Raw genomic sequence first — 15,063 nt, 5'->3', positions numbered from 1 at the left:
GTGTGAGGTTCCTGTCTGACGTCACGAGGGTCTCGGGACGGTGTGGCCGGAGCAGCAGGTGACGAGGGCCGGACCTCCACAAACATGCTGGAATTCACATTAGATCTCGCAGCACGACCTCTCTGAGGCCCTTCAGTGCTTCCACCACAGCTCGAGGTCCCTGGAGCCCCGATGGAGAAACATCTCCGCCGGCAGGGAGGCGAGATCTGAGGAGTTTTGTTTTCTCCTGCAGTGTTTTATCACATGTTCCTGGTGAAGCCTCTGTGAGATACTATCCATCAGTCAAGGCTCATCTATTGAGGGAAGGAAATGGCTCGGAAAAGTGTGTCGTCTTCAAAGTTATTTACAAAAACTATTTTAAAATAGAACGACGAAGACTTTTATCTCTTAAATATTACTAAAATAAAGCTCAAGTGTCAAAGTCTACTGACTCCTTCAAGAAACATCTTAAGACTTTTCTATTTGTTCAGGCTTTTCCTTGATTTTCTGGAACTCCTGTTGTCTTGTCAGTTTTATCTTGATCTTTAAAATATATACTTTATTGAATATTGTTTTGATTGTTTAAGCGCTTTGTGACCCTGGTCTGGAAAAGCGCAATACAAATAAAAATTACTTACTTACTTACTTACTTACTCAAATATCGGCCACACGCCGTCACGCTAGTTAGCTTAGCTTAGCTTTTGTTGTAGTTTCTTACAGATTCAATGACTGTCTCATGTTAATCGGAGGTGAATGAGAATTCCAAATGAGATCCGTCCGTCAAACATGTATTGAATTCCTTTAAATAAATGGAAGTGACAAAGAACACGTAAGAGGAAGTCGAAAAAGAGCCTCCAGGTCTCAATGCAAACAAAGGTCCTGTTTAGGAATTTGGTCGCCATAAAATACAACTTTTAATCTTATAATAAAAATACATATGTTTGATTATACGTGTGTTATCAGCGTGCCGTTGAAACACAAGTCTGGATTTGTGCATTTACAGCAGAACCCATGACAAAAACGTCCAGTAGTGAGGGAACTTGAACTGGTGAACATCAGTTTCAGTTTATCTGAAGTCATTGTTTCATGACATAGTCAAGACGTGTCGCTGTATGGGGTAGGTTGAACACAGAGGAAAAAAAGATCTGAATTTGCAAGAATGTTTTACATTAAAAAATGTTCTCTCTGGGCTTCTTCTGTGTTTGTGGGAATAGTTACTTTTTTGCAGGTCTGGTGAGTTCTTTTGTTATCAGCAGCAGAGACGACACGTTCTCTTCTCTCAGTCTTCTCACCGTGATTAGAAACCCTTCCATAAGCTCACTTGTACAGGACAGCTGTGCAGATTAGACTCTACAACTGAGAGTGTTTTTGATGAAGACAAACGCCCAGTAAGTTTTGATGCCACGATATATGGCGGACGTTCTCATGACATCACAAACACACACCCAGCACTCGTTTCACTCACGCCTATGATGACATCACTCACTCTGATTGAGACTAACATGGATCAAATTTGGAGAATTAAGATGCGTAATGAAGTCACTTGACGTGGTGTAAACATGCAAAAGAGAGTGACCTCAGTGTTTTGGCATCACATTCAAGTGCAACTAATGTGAAAACTCTCCTGACTCACTCACATGTTTCTAATGTTTCTCATGACCCTGTTTTGAACTTATTACTTTATAAAGTTTTTCCCCGTCTTAAATCTGGGCGAACGAGAGGTTACAAGAGTCCATTATGACGTAATAATGGCTTCACTCCGCCTATAATTAGCTATAATTAAGACCCGCTTTGTTTATACAATGAGCCCTTTGGAGGTGGAGACTTCTAGGATTGATGACATGCAGTGACAAACCTTGATGTTTGATCAATCACAGCAGAGTGGGTGTGGTTTAAAAACAAATCATTTTTCAGTGGGCGGGGCTTAAGCACATTTTCTAAAGTCAATATTTCAATGTAAAGAGAGTTTTGTACAAACAGACACTGATGATACAATAGAGTCCAACGTCTATTTAAGACACACTTAAATCAACACTTAAGTTGAATTTTTAGGGCCATACTTATGTGTATTGGGTGATCACCTTCTTTGGTTTTAGTCTTGTTGGAGAAAAGTTGTTGTTCTTGCTCGGAACATGATACATTGTAAGGTAGAACAGGGAAAAAAAATATATTTATTTTAAAAAGAAAACTGAGTAAGCGTAAAAATGATTATTATTATTCTATTGTATATTTTGTGTACTTTTTATTTAACATTAAGCATACAATAGATGTGCCCAAATTAATTTTAACGATGAATAAATAAATATAAATTCTGAGGAACAATCACCACAAGGGTTAGTCTTAAAACAATGAATTTTAACTTATATCCAGAATTAAACTAGTAATAATAATTAAGAAGAAACTCTAAAGTTTTATCTCCACAGTCAGTTTTAAACTGTTTTGAAACGCTGAGTCAGCTCTACACACTCGTCTCCTCATGAAACTGCTCTCAGTGTCACTCTTGAATAGAGCCGTAAAATATTGCGCACACGCACAACCAGCTTCCTTTTCAGCTCCTCCATCACTCTTTCACCCCCCGTGTCTTTACACACTCGTTAAGCACCGAAGCAGCTTTCTTCTCCTTCATTCACGCACTGCTGAGCGTCCACGCCTCCCTTTCTCTGCGTCAGGAATGCTGATGCTGGCAATAATTAAGCATCTTGTCGTGGCTAATAAAGGTTTGGATCTTCTGACCTGAAGATAACGGGGTTGAGTCTGTTGTGTCTGTCCAGTGACACGACGAGGCTGATAGACGAGAACATGATGTGATCTGAGCATCTGCAGTTTGTTGAACATTTTATTTGCCCTGGATTATCAACTATATTTGTACTGCAGTTGTTTACTGCTTGTTCAGCTCATATCAGCCCAACACTTATAATAACAAATAATATATAATATACAATTGATTTCATAGAAACTTAAAATAAAAACCTTTACATGAAGTGTATCTATGGAAGTATATAAGTGTCATAATATTATTGAATGGTTGAATTTAACATTTCAAATGTTTTCTTTTAAATTGAAATTGTTTTATTTAGATATTGAATTATTATTACTTTTAGATTATAATTCTAATAATTATTGGAATAAGTTCAAAACATGGTAATTTTTATTGTATTATATGTGTGCGACTGTATATCGTCATGTGATCATCTGAACGTCACATGATCATCTGAACGACACATGATTGGCCTAGAGTTTGATCAAGTAGCTCGATACTCTTTTGGTATTGTCTGGTGACCCTTTATGCCAACATTTATATTTAATTTAAAAGGCAGCAAATTAAAATGTTGTTTTATATTATTGGAATTAGAATATCAATCTAAATGTGTAAAACTTTTTGTCATTTTAAAAAACATTTTTAAATTGAATTATTCAGAAAACTTGTATTGCCAGTATTGTAAACACAACACAGGATTTTTGTTTTGTGGTGTTGTTGTGTTGAAATAATACAAATGAAATGCATATATTAAAATACTCAAATATAGAAAATACAACAAATTACAACAGGACAAAAAAAGAAAAGAAAAGTGACATAACCATGAAATAAATAATGAATAATGAATAAAATAAAAATAGAAAACACTACATTTTATTTAATAATCATGATCGGTACAAAACCAATTCAACCCCTCAATATAGAACATTTTGAATTAAATTATTTAAAAAACTTATTCAATGCATTAAACAACAACATTTTAATTAAAAATATTAATAGTTTCACCATTTGAAATGGCACTGATTTACTTCCACATGTACCTTATGTGTTATGGGGTGGTTGCTACAGCAAATTATTTCTGGTATTATTTAAAAGATAATATATATGGTGATAATAAGTGTAATATGTATACTTGTCTTACATAATGAGAGTGTCTTAAAATAGCCAGTAACATGAAACTCAAATTGGGTCCTGTTGAAGAACTGAAGGACACAGAGTTTAGAGGTCAGAAGAACTTGAGGAGTTGAATTAAAACAGGGAAAAGTAGAAACTGCTGACTCATCACTCTACATGGTTCTGAAGGTGAAAGACTGGAGTGAGAGTAAAACACTGTAGATGAGGAGAAACCAGAGGAAACATGTGGACCTCCTCAGAGATGCAAGCTCAGAGTATTTACTCTCCATCGCTCCATGAAACCAAATCCTTCCTTTCCGCTTTTCCCAGAATTCTCCTCCCGGCGAGTCATCAGGGAGGAGGGATGGATGAAGGATTGTCAAGATTGTTTGTGTTTGTTCTTCTGGTTCCCTTTGCTGCACGAGCGAACCTGAACCTTCAAAAAACTCTGAGGAGCAACTTGGTGTTTATAACACGTCTTAAATGTTTGGAGCTCGGTCTGGAGGATCAGGAAACAGCTGGAGGAAGATGGAGCTGCACCGTCAGAAGCCTCTGAAGACAAATGCGAAACAAATGTTGCGCCCGCAGGTTTGCAGATGAAAGAAGAGCCAGATGAATAATGGAGGGAATTCTTTCTTTTCAGTAGTCTTCATTTCCACAGCTTTAGTGGTAAATATGTGCAGGAACACGTCGGTGCGTCAGCAGTTTGTGACTGGATGGAACATGTACCTGAGCGGCCTTGATAGCCTCATGTTGCTCTGGATCTAATTGAATAGCTTGAAGGCAGAACCACGACTTTAAAGCTGTTGGAATTCTCATATTGTGAGAATCTGTGAGCAAAAAAACACCAAATTCTACTCCTATATTAAATGCAATGTTTTACAGAATTTGGGAATTATTGTGGAAAAGCTGCCCATGATTTATACAAAATGATAGCATATTTTTTATATATATTAAAGGGAAAAGACTTGTAGCAGCCAATAGACATAAAACATAAAATACATTTATTTCTTAAACTTTTCATTTTCATTATTTCCTTTAGTTTCCTTAAATTGGTACGAAAAGGTTACAAACAATATGTTTAAACCAATATTTTCTTAAAAAGAAATGTTCTTTTTTTCCAGCTAATACTTTTATTTCAATGTCAATCTTAGCCGGTACTATTCTGATACTATTCTGAGCCCATAGTTTTTAAACTAGGAAAATGTTCGGAAAACCGAAAACCGAATCCCACAGAGGGCGCTCACGAGCCGCATTCTTATGCTTAACAGATGACATGTTTCATGTGTTCTTTTTAAAGACCGTCTTCATGTCCACCTCAGTCTTACTTTGATTTACAGGTGAGTCAAGCTAAGTCCAGCTCCTGATCCTTCTTCCTTGAAAGAACATTCTCTTCCTTCTCTTATCTTTCCACTGAGAACTCTGGCGTTATATATCCAGACTGGAAGTATATTTCCATCAACATTCTGGGATGTCACTCCGTGTTTCAGTGAGACCAGCGTCTGCAGTTTCTGTGCAGCAGAGAGTGAAGATGTGATCACAGGCTGGAGGGCGGGTGTGTTCTCCTGTAATAACTGGGTTTGGAGGCGCAGATCACAGGAGCGCCTTCTAACTTTAGCTGCAGCAGAACATCTAGAGGATGATTTATAAGTACATTCATGATAGAAAGTGAAGTCGTCTCTCATTGTCACACATTAAAATGAAACGGTATCACATTACAAATAAACACCTTAATATAAGGAGTCGTCCGTGAGATACTCAAAGTAGAGCCACTTTCTGTTTAGATCCGGTCCACTTACCGTCGAGTGGAAACGACCTCTCGCACCCTCCACATCTGACCTCTCACCTCCGTGTCACTCGACACCGGGTCGGTATGGAACCGGTCACGAGACGGCACTGGATATACGTCAGCGGTGTCAGAGCGAGACGCCTCCTCACAGGTGCTGGAACACCATCATCAAAACGTTTGTCCTGGATTTAACAGTAGCTTCAAGGAGTCCCCCGTAGACTGGCATCATAAATCTGTTTTGTCCTGGCATCTTGTTTCTGTTGAGGGACGACGATGTGTGGAAAACAACGTGAGTTGTTCACCTTTCCTCCAGTGAAGGAAGAGCTTGTGGAACATCTACGTCACACACATGAGATTTAAGACTTTGAGATTTAAATGTCAAGGTACGATCATGTATAAATGGTTGTAATGGATTAAAAAATGTATTTTGTATTTATTATTAATTTACATTTTCCCTCCTTTTTGTGTGTAATTTTTTGAGTATATATTAACCCCAAGTAAGTTGAAGAAATGTTTAAAAAAAAAAAATCATATGTACAAGAATAAAACAGCCTAATGACGAATGTCCTTTTTTCTTAGGGATTTTCTCGTCTTTCTTTTTGCTAGACGGCCCCTAACAACATTCACAGAATTTAACGTGGCCCTTGAAGAATTTTAGTTGCCCACCCATGGTCTATAATAACACGTATTTTATTGTAATGTTGCTTAAAAAACGTCACACAGACAGTTAATAAGTCAAAATAAATAAATAGCTCAAGGCTTTGAAGCCAAATCAAACGCCTTAAGTCATTTTATTTGTACTTATACTTACACTAAATACTGGTTTAAACTGCACTCAAAGTTAAATGTTTAACAATATCATGACCATGATTTGTGTGCGACTGAATCATAGCAAGTGGAGAATCAAAAAAAATGTGTCTGCAACAATCTACGGTTAAAAAAAAAGAAAAAAAGGTTGAACTGACGGTAAGTCAAATGTGTGTTTTCCGAGGAAAACTGAGGGCTTCATGAGGATGATTTGTGTATTTTAAGCGCTGAGATGCAATCACTCTTTGTTTAGACTCCCCATTTCCTGTAACACTGGCTTTTACAAATAGACTTTTACGAAAAGTTGAATTTGTTTTGGATCTTGATGCACATTTATTAATAAAAAACAAACACTTGCAACAAGGTGAATGACTTTTAAGTGGAACTACTTTTTTTTTTTTTACAACAGTTCTAAGTCAATATAATGTGCTGCTGTCTGATCTGAGACCAGATCTTGACTGGTCCTGCTGGGTCTCCTGATCCTCCAGAATGACGTCAGGGGTCGAAGGATGCGGTTCAGGTTAGATCCCGCCCTCAAATCCCCAGCCAATCAGGAGTGCGTATGCAAATGAGCCGCACATATAGATGACCAGACGCGGCAACTGTGACAGAAGAACAGAAGAACCTCGTGTTACCAGCTGACCTGTCGAGCGGGGAACTTTTTATTTATTTATTTTTTATTAAACAAACAAACTTCTGGAGGAATACAATTGTTTTTTTTTTAAATAACAAAGGCCGCACTTGGAAACGCTTTTTGAAAAAAAAAAAATATGGGAAGAGAAAGTTTAATTCTTCTGGCTGTGTGGATAACTTTGGGTCAAGCCTTGACGACGGTTGAGCCGGAACACAACTCCACAGTGTTCGGTGAGTTTGCATGTTCAGGTGTTTGATGGAGAGAGTTTCACCTGGAGACACTTCTGCATCAACCATTCAATTAAACAAAAAAAAAAAATACAATTTAATGTTTAAAAGTAATTCACATTAAATATAATTACACATAAGATCAAATAAAACACGTTATGAAGGTTTATTATAACACAAAACAATTGCATTTTTATACTATAAAAAAACTTTGAAAGAAAAGAAATTGCGTTTGAAACAAAAGGGGGCGACACAGTCCAGCATCTGGTCCCCTAGTCGTCAGTTTGACTGAAACTGACCCCTGATCAGTTGGGTTTTAATAATAATAATAATCTTATTTTGTTTCTCTGTGACAGCAAACACCACAGAGACCAGCACTCTCCCTCTGAGCACCACCACCTCCGAGTGGCTGACTAACCTGACTGACATCCAGAGCAGGTTCTCCCTGCGCACCGCAGAGATCCCCGACGATGACATGTGTTACATCGTGCCCGGACACCCCGACACCATCAAGGGGTGCGAGTTCAACCCGGAGAGCCAGACCTTCGTCATCATCCATGGATGGACGGTAGGTTGTGCTCAAGTTCTCCCTTGTCTTTAAAAAGTTTTTTGTTTTTTTAATTTGGCCAAAGTATATTCTACCTTTAATACACCTTGGAGAGAATGCAAAACTATAGAATAATAGTTGTTTTGTTGATAATCATTACTTAATATAAGGTTGCATAATATAACTTTAAACTATACTCCTGCATATGTCGTAGATGTGCATGTAGGGGTTTTCTTCGCTGCATCTTAAAATAAATAAAAACAATATACATTTTGTTACAAACAGATCCGGCAAATAATAGTCAGTTAATATGAAATAACCATTTGGTAAAATAATTACAGACATTCAAGCCTGGTTAAACTGGTTTGTTTTTGTCATTTAAAACGTTTGGATATTCCAGAAGAACACGTTTTTTTTTTAACAAGAACAAGACAAAGCATGTTTGTTGTCAGTAAATAAGAATCTAATCACGTTCCACCTTCTTAGTATTTAAGTGACAGTTGAATGGTAAAATTCAGTTTGAATTCCTCGGGACTAGACTTGGAGTTTGGGTCAATGTGTGATATACTTCACTGGCATTAAAGATTTAAACAATATATATCAAATAATTCAACATTTGTTTCTTAAGAAGATAAAAAAAACTCGGTCACAATGACTTGATTTAAAGCCGGTCATGTGTGAGTCAATCCGGATTTTGAACCGTCTTGGCGACTCTCAAAGGGCAGGACACGGCGATCCATCAAATCACGCCACGGTAGCAGCTGACCTTTGACTCCTGTGCTTTAGGTAACAGGAATGTTCGAGAGCTGGGTGCCCAAGTTGGTGTCTGCTCTCTACCAGAGGGAACCCAAAGCCAACGTGATCGTGGTGGACTGGCTGCTGCGCGCCAGTCAGCACTACCCGACCTCCGCCGCCTCCACTCAGGTGGTGGGCCGGGACGTTGCCAAGTTCCTCAACTGGATACAGGTACGATTCTAACACCTACAACCTTATCTAGTTCTGTAGCCTTAGTTCTGTTCAGTGTGTAGCAGCATTTTAACAAGACTGCTCTTATTTTGCTTCAAAGTTCAAATATTCACTGGGGCATACTGCTTACTGTTGTTATCTTCACACTCCAAAAATAAACGACAACAATCCTGAAACCACAATAATGACTGAATTAATCCATTTACTTTGTGATTATTATACAACTCTTGCCCTTTTTTTTAATGACAACCCAAACCACTAACTTATACACAACCACCAGTCTCTACCAGTTACATGTAGCACTTCCTACCTGAGTAATAACCATCAATAAATCAATTAATTCAATTCTAAGAGTCATTACCTTCATTTTCACTTCCACGTTTCCGCTGAGTTTTTCTTTTCTTTTTTAATGCAAAAAGCTTAACGTGTCACATGTTTTCTGGGTGGTTGCGGCAGCTGTATAGATGTATTGTTGACCTTGTGATGAATTCTCAGTCGATGATGTAACAATTTACAGCTCGATGGTGTTGAGCAGATGTTTTTTTTTCCGGCTGGTACTTATTAGAAACGCTCCATAAAGAGTTTTAACGACCATCCTGGGGTTTTCACATGAGTTGATCATTACCGATCTTCAGAAAAAACACGAGTTCAAGAGGTGTTTAGTGTGTATCTACTGATGTGTCTTCTTACTCTAGGAGGAGCAGAACTTGAGCTGGGACAGGATTCATCTGCTGGGCTACAGTCTGGGGGCACACGTGGCCGGGATTGCCGGCGCACTCACACAACACCGAGTCAGCAGGATCAGTGGTGAGAACAAGATCATAAAAGCTGCTTCACTTGTTACCACTTGGCTGTTGTTAATTTGTCAGAACAGAGTGAAGGAAAAAACAAGATCTTTTCCTACTTTTGTGTTCTCCTCATCTGCTCACGGAACCATGACGTCGCATCTGTCTGCAATAACTGTACATTCCTGCCTCCCCGCCTGTGGCTACTTTCTGCCCATCTGTGTATATATATCGAAAACCCCATTTGAAGTCGATCCAGATTTAGAAAAAGGCCTGACCTGCTTAGAAGAATAGTGATGTGAGGCCCACTAAGAACGCTTCTGCTTCACTTTGTTCCCCGCCTCGGTGGTTCTGCCGAGCTTCACGTGATACCAACTGGGTCAGAAACTTGTTTAATAGTTGGATCATATCCCTGCAGGCATGGATCCGGCCGGTCCCAGCTTCGAGAACGCCGAGCACCAGAAAACCTTGTCCAGGGACGACGCCCAGTTCGTGGACGTCCTGCACACCAACACCAGGGGGACTCCCAACTTCAGCATCGGCATCCAAAGGCCTGTGGGACACATCGATATCTACCCCAACGGAGGCACCTTTCAGCCGGGCTGCGACATCCAGAACACCCTGAGGGGACTCGCACTGGAGGGCATCAAGGGGCTCCAGAGTAAGTTCCATCTTAAAAGGTAGAAATTGAACAAAATGTAGACTTGGATTCCGGGAGGTTTGGGCGGAGAATAAAACATTTCGTTCAGTTGCCCGGTTGGAATAGAAAGTAAATTAAGAGTCTAAAAGAATAAAATATGTAAAGTCAAACTTTTTGATATTATTTTAGTCAGTAGTGTAGTTCAGGTCATGTAAGTAAGTAATTTATATTTATATAGCGCTTTTCCAGACCAGGGTCACAAAGCGCTTAAACAATCAAAACAATATTCAATAAAGTATATACTTTAAAGGTCAAGATAAAACTGATAACAACACAGGAGTTCCAGAAAATCAAGGAAAAGCCTGAACAAATAGAAACGTCTTAAGATGTTTCTTAAAGGAGTCAGTAGACTCCATCAAGCGCAAAGAGAGAGAAGATCGTTCCAAAGCTTAGGAGCAACAGCCTGAAAAGATTTCTCTCCTCTGGTCCTGAACCGTGTTCAGGAACCATAAGTAGGTTCTGATCCACAGACCTCAGAGCCCGAGCTGGGGTGTAAGGCTGGATCAGATCAGTGATCGTTGTCATCGTTGATGTGTTTTAAAGTGTTTTAAACCCCCTTTTTTTGTCAATTTTAAATACATTTTGGTGAAACTACATGAATGCTTGTCATCAAATACTTTTTTTAAGAGTTCATCGTGAGAGACTCTGAGACTCGTTCCTCTTCCTCTCCAGACATGGACCAGCTGGTGAAATGCTCCCACGAGCGCTCCATCCACCTGTACATCGACTCGCTGCTCAACACGCAGCAACAGAGCCTGTCGTACCGCTGCGGCAACAAGGAGGCCTTCTACAAGGGACTCTGTCTCAGCTGCACCAAGAACCGCTGCAACAAGATCGGCTACAACATCAACAAGGTCCGCACGGCGCGCAGCACCAGCATGTTCCTCAAGACCCGCGACATCATGCCCTACAAAGGTGTGTACGACGTGCAAGAGTGACAATATTAAGTCCTTTATTTAAAAAAAATCCTGTCAGAGGTATCCCTCTTGTGTTGAAGTTATTAGAAATGAATCTACATATTGTTTAAATCACCTTCCAGTTTGACTTAATATTAGAAAAGCTAATGCATGCACAAACACAATAGCAGTCCAACGGTACATTAGCTTGTTGTGTTGCTAAAAGAACAGGCTAGCAACTGGCGCGATTAGTTTAGCCTAGTTTGTAAGACTAGTTTAAATTCCATTTATCTCCAAATGAACATCAAAACATGTTTTTTTGACTTAATATTAGAAAAGCTAATGCTAGCATGCAGGCTACCGCTAGCATGTAAGCTAACGCTAGCTTACAAGCTAATGCAATGCACAAACACAATAATAATAATAATAATAATAATAATCTCTATTTATATAGCGCCTTTCTAGACCGCAATAGCAGTCCAACGGTACATTAGCTTGTTGTGTTGCTAAAAGAACAGGCTAGCAACTGGTGCGATTAGTTTAGCCTAGTTTGTAAGACTAGTTTAAATTCCATTTATCTCAAATGAACATCAAAACATGTTTTTTTGACTTAATATTAGAAAAGCTAATGCTAGCATGCAGGCTACCGCTAGCATGTAAGCTAACGCTAGCTTACAAGCTAATGCAATGCACAAACACAATAGCAGTCCAACGGTACATTAGCTTGTTGTGTTTCTAAAAGAACAGACTAGCAACTGGCGCGACTAGTTTAGCCAAGTTTGTAAGACTAGTTTAAATTCCATTTATCTCCAAATGAACGTCAAAACAATCCTTAAATATTTACGTGTCGGTAATGTTTTCCCAACATTCTCTGGACCTTCTCATAAAAGGGTATATTAAGTTTTAACGGTGCGATAATCTGCACACATTTAAAACACAAGAGTGAGCGTAAGTATAGAACAACGGGTGTGGCATGCAAAAGGAGGTCATGGGTATTTTAGAAGCCGGTGTGAGTCGGGGTGAGGGAGTAAGAAGACACTCGAAGGTCCAGCAGTGGAAAAAATGATTTAAGAATTTGGCTCAAGTCCACGTGTGTGTCGTCGACAACGCAAGTTGTGGTTTCTTGTGTCGGATTATAAAACGCTGTCATGACAAACGTCACAACGCTCATAGAGTCTTCATAGAGTCTGAGACGATTATCTTGTGTTATCTCTTGCAGTTTTCCACTACCAGGTGAAGGTGCATGTGTTCAGCCAAGAAGAGCTGGTCTTCACCGAGCAGCCCATGAAGATCTCTCTGCATGGAACCCTCACAGTGAAGGAAGATCTCACCTTTGTCTTGTAAGTATCGTCAACTATCGCCGGCTCTATGTGGATAGCAGGTTTGATTGACGCGACCCCTGACCCCATGCACACATCACCCCGCAGGCCGACGATGACGGGTAATTCCACCCTGTCCTTCCTCCTCACCACCGACGTGGACATCGGAGACCTGATGAGGGTCGAGCTCAGCTGGGAGAAGGACCGCTACTTCAGCTGGTCGGACTGGTGGGGGAACAACAAGTTCTACATCCGGAAACTGCGCATCAAGTCTGGCGAGACTCAGTCAAAGTAAGAGATATGTTGTTGGCTCATGGACACGCAGTCTTTAGTTTCAACATCAAATGCTTTTTAAATGAATCATTGAAGTCGATGATTTTTTGAGCTAAGATCCATCCTTGACGGTTTCAGGGTGATCTTCAAATCTCAGGAAGGAGAGTTCGCTGACCTGGTCAGAGGAGGCGCAAATGTTGTGTTCGTCATGTCAAAGGAAGTCAGTCCTCAGAAGAGAAAGTAAGTTGATGTCACTTTTCTGAGACAGTTACTTGATTTAAAATGAGTTTAACGCATCATGTTCATTTTTTTTATCTTATGTATCAACGACAAACAATACAATCAAACACCAAAACTGGGTTTGTTGAAACTTTATCAACATAAAAACTTAAATTAGTGGAGATCTATGTCATGTGCTCGGTTCGCTAAGTGGCTTTGTTATTAGTTTACTTCACTCTAAGCTGAAAAAACAACATCAAACCCTGTAGAGGATTAGCAGGTACTCATAGAACTGAAGTTACATCAAGATAACTACACACACGCAGTGGCAGTAGCGCGACAGATTTCTCACATTGACATTAAAGCGAGTACCTCTTTTGAAATAAACAAGTACTTTTAAAGTCGGTGTGTAAACGAAATACGAACTTTTCACTCAAACATGTTTCCAGCTGTAACATTTGAAGCTGATATTTTCATCTGAATAAAAACCAAATGCTTCATATCACATATATAAATGAATTCATATACTACACACTTTTTTTACAGAGCCAAAAGTTTAGTTGAGGTTGTTTTAGGATAAGGAATAAACTAAATATTACAGCCATGAAATGAGTCATCACAGTGTTATCGGACAGTTCAAAACTAATCTATTCTTCTCATCTCCCAGATGGAACAAGCGCAAGAGAGAAGGCTCTCAGTTCGGGAAGAACGATGTCTGAAGTCGCACTTCAATGCACCTCCAATGTCCAGCACAACACACAACACACACACACACACAAACAAGTAGCCAAAGATGGACAAACATGCGTCTGGAAAAACTTTTTTGACGCCAACACAAGATCACCTGCTAATCCAGTGACGGAACGCTGGCGCCACCTGCTCCCTGATGCTGGATCTATTTTGGTGATGTTGTCCTTTGATGTCCACTTCTATAGCTTGTTCTTTGTAATCATTTGTAGTCCACATGGTAAGAGGGAGGATATGTGACCGGAAAAGTGCTCGCGTGATCTTTGGAATCTTGTAGACAGAGTGACAGGCAGGATTTTTGGCACATGTTATGGTTATTTCTTTTTTTTTTCTTTCTAATGCACAATAGATGTATTTTATTATGTCCTTTGATCTTGATGGAGCGACTAACAGTCAACAATCAACACGGACCAAAGAGTTATGACTATCTACTGTGGTCTTTGTAAATACCTTTGGATCAGTATTATATATACTTATCTATATACTTTTTTTTTATGCGTCATGAGATCTGATCTTCCATTGTGGTTATTTTGTCACATGTCACTTTACAAGGCGCCCGTGCCTTCAGCCATGATATATTAACGGTCACAATCTGGCAGGAATGTAAAAGTCATTTTCTTTTACATGTTCAAATTCTCCTTTAAACACTTGATGAACACGTGAACGCTTGAGTGCGATTGATTCTCTTGACCAGATCAATATGTAAACTACAGTAATTGAAACCCTGTTCGTTGTGATGCACTGGCCCAGAGCTTTGCCATCAACTATATCAAGAATACATCTGAGTGTATTTATTGACTGTAAATTTATATATTTGTATATTAAGCTGTAATATATTTTGGCAGGCCTTTAATGTTTTGTTTTTTTTAATAAAAGGAACTTTTTTTGTTGTTAAAACCTGGTGTGAATGGCTTCATTTGGAAGAAATTCATGTACATTAGATTAGATCAGATTAGATTGACTTTATTAATCCCTCTGGGGATCTGCTTCCAGGAAATTAGGTTTCCAGTTCACTGCAGATGGTGGTTTCATAAGAACAAGAACAAAGAGCAAATAAAAAGAACAAAGGACAAGTATAAAGAACATAGATCAAAGGAAATAATGCAAAGAAAATAATACAAAGATTTACATATACAATAACATCAACATAACAATAAATAACTTGTTTTAATATGAAAAGATATGAAAACACAAATGCTATGTAATTAAACTATTTTTAAATAAAATTTGCAAATATATTGACAATTAATGTAAACAAACTACAGTAAAACCCTCACTTAAAGGCACGGTAAATTAAAAAACAC

General features: G+C 38.9%; 1 protein-coding gene across 1 annotated transcript; it reads left to right on the top strand.

Moving 5' to 3' along the window:
- The first annotated feature begins 7,070 nt into the window (after positions 1 to 7,070).
- lpla (lipoprotein lipase a) lies at positions 7,071 to 14,656 on the top strand. Its single transcript, XM_087783739.1, has 10 exons — positions 7,071 to 7,310; positions 7,664 to 7,875; positions 8,641 to 8,820; positions 9,516 to 9,627; positions 10,024 to 10,266; positions 10,978 to 11,220; positions 12,421 to 12,541; positions 12,629 to 12,811; positions 12,932 to 13,033; positions 13,680 to 14,656. The coding sequence occupies exons 1-10, from the start codon at positions 7,217 to 7,219 to the stop codon at positions 13,729 to 13,731; spliced, it is 1,542 nt and encodes a 513-aa protein (XP_087639865.1). The 5' UTR covers positions 7,071 to 7,216; the 3' UTR covers positions 13,732 to 14,656.
- The last annotated feature ends 407 nt before the right edge of the window (positions 14,657 to 15,063 follow it).

The sequence above is a fragment of the Callionymus lyra genome, chromosome 2 (assembly GCF_982586985.1).
Source record: "Callionymus lyra chromosome 2, fCalLyr1.hap1.1, whole genome shotgun sequence".
Taxonomy (NCBI): domain Eukaryota; kingdom Metazoa; phylum Chordata; class Actinopteri; order Syngnathiformes; family Callionymidae; genus Callionymus; species Callionymus lyra.
This window is presented reverse-complemented; position numbering and strand designations above follow the sequence as displayed.

Coding starts and splice junctions, on each gene's coding strand:
- lpla (XM_087783739.1), top strand. CDS start 7,217: ATGGGAAGAGAAAGTTTAATTCTTCTGGCTGTGTGGATAACTTTGGGT. Junction 7,311..7,663: donor ACACAACTCCACAGTGTTCG/GTGAGTTTGCAT, acceptor TCTCTGTGACAG/CAAACACCACAGAGACCAGC. Junction 12,542..12,628: donor GAAGATCTCACCTTTGTCTT/GTAAGTATCGTC, acceptor ATCACCCCGCAG/GCCGACGATGACGGGTAATT.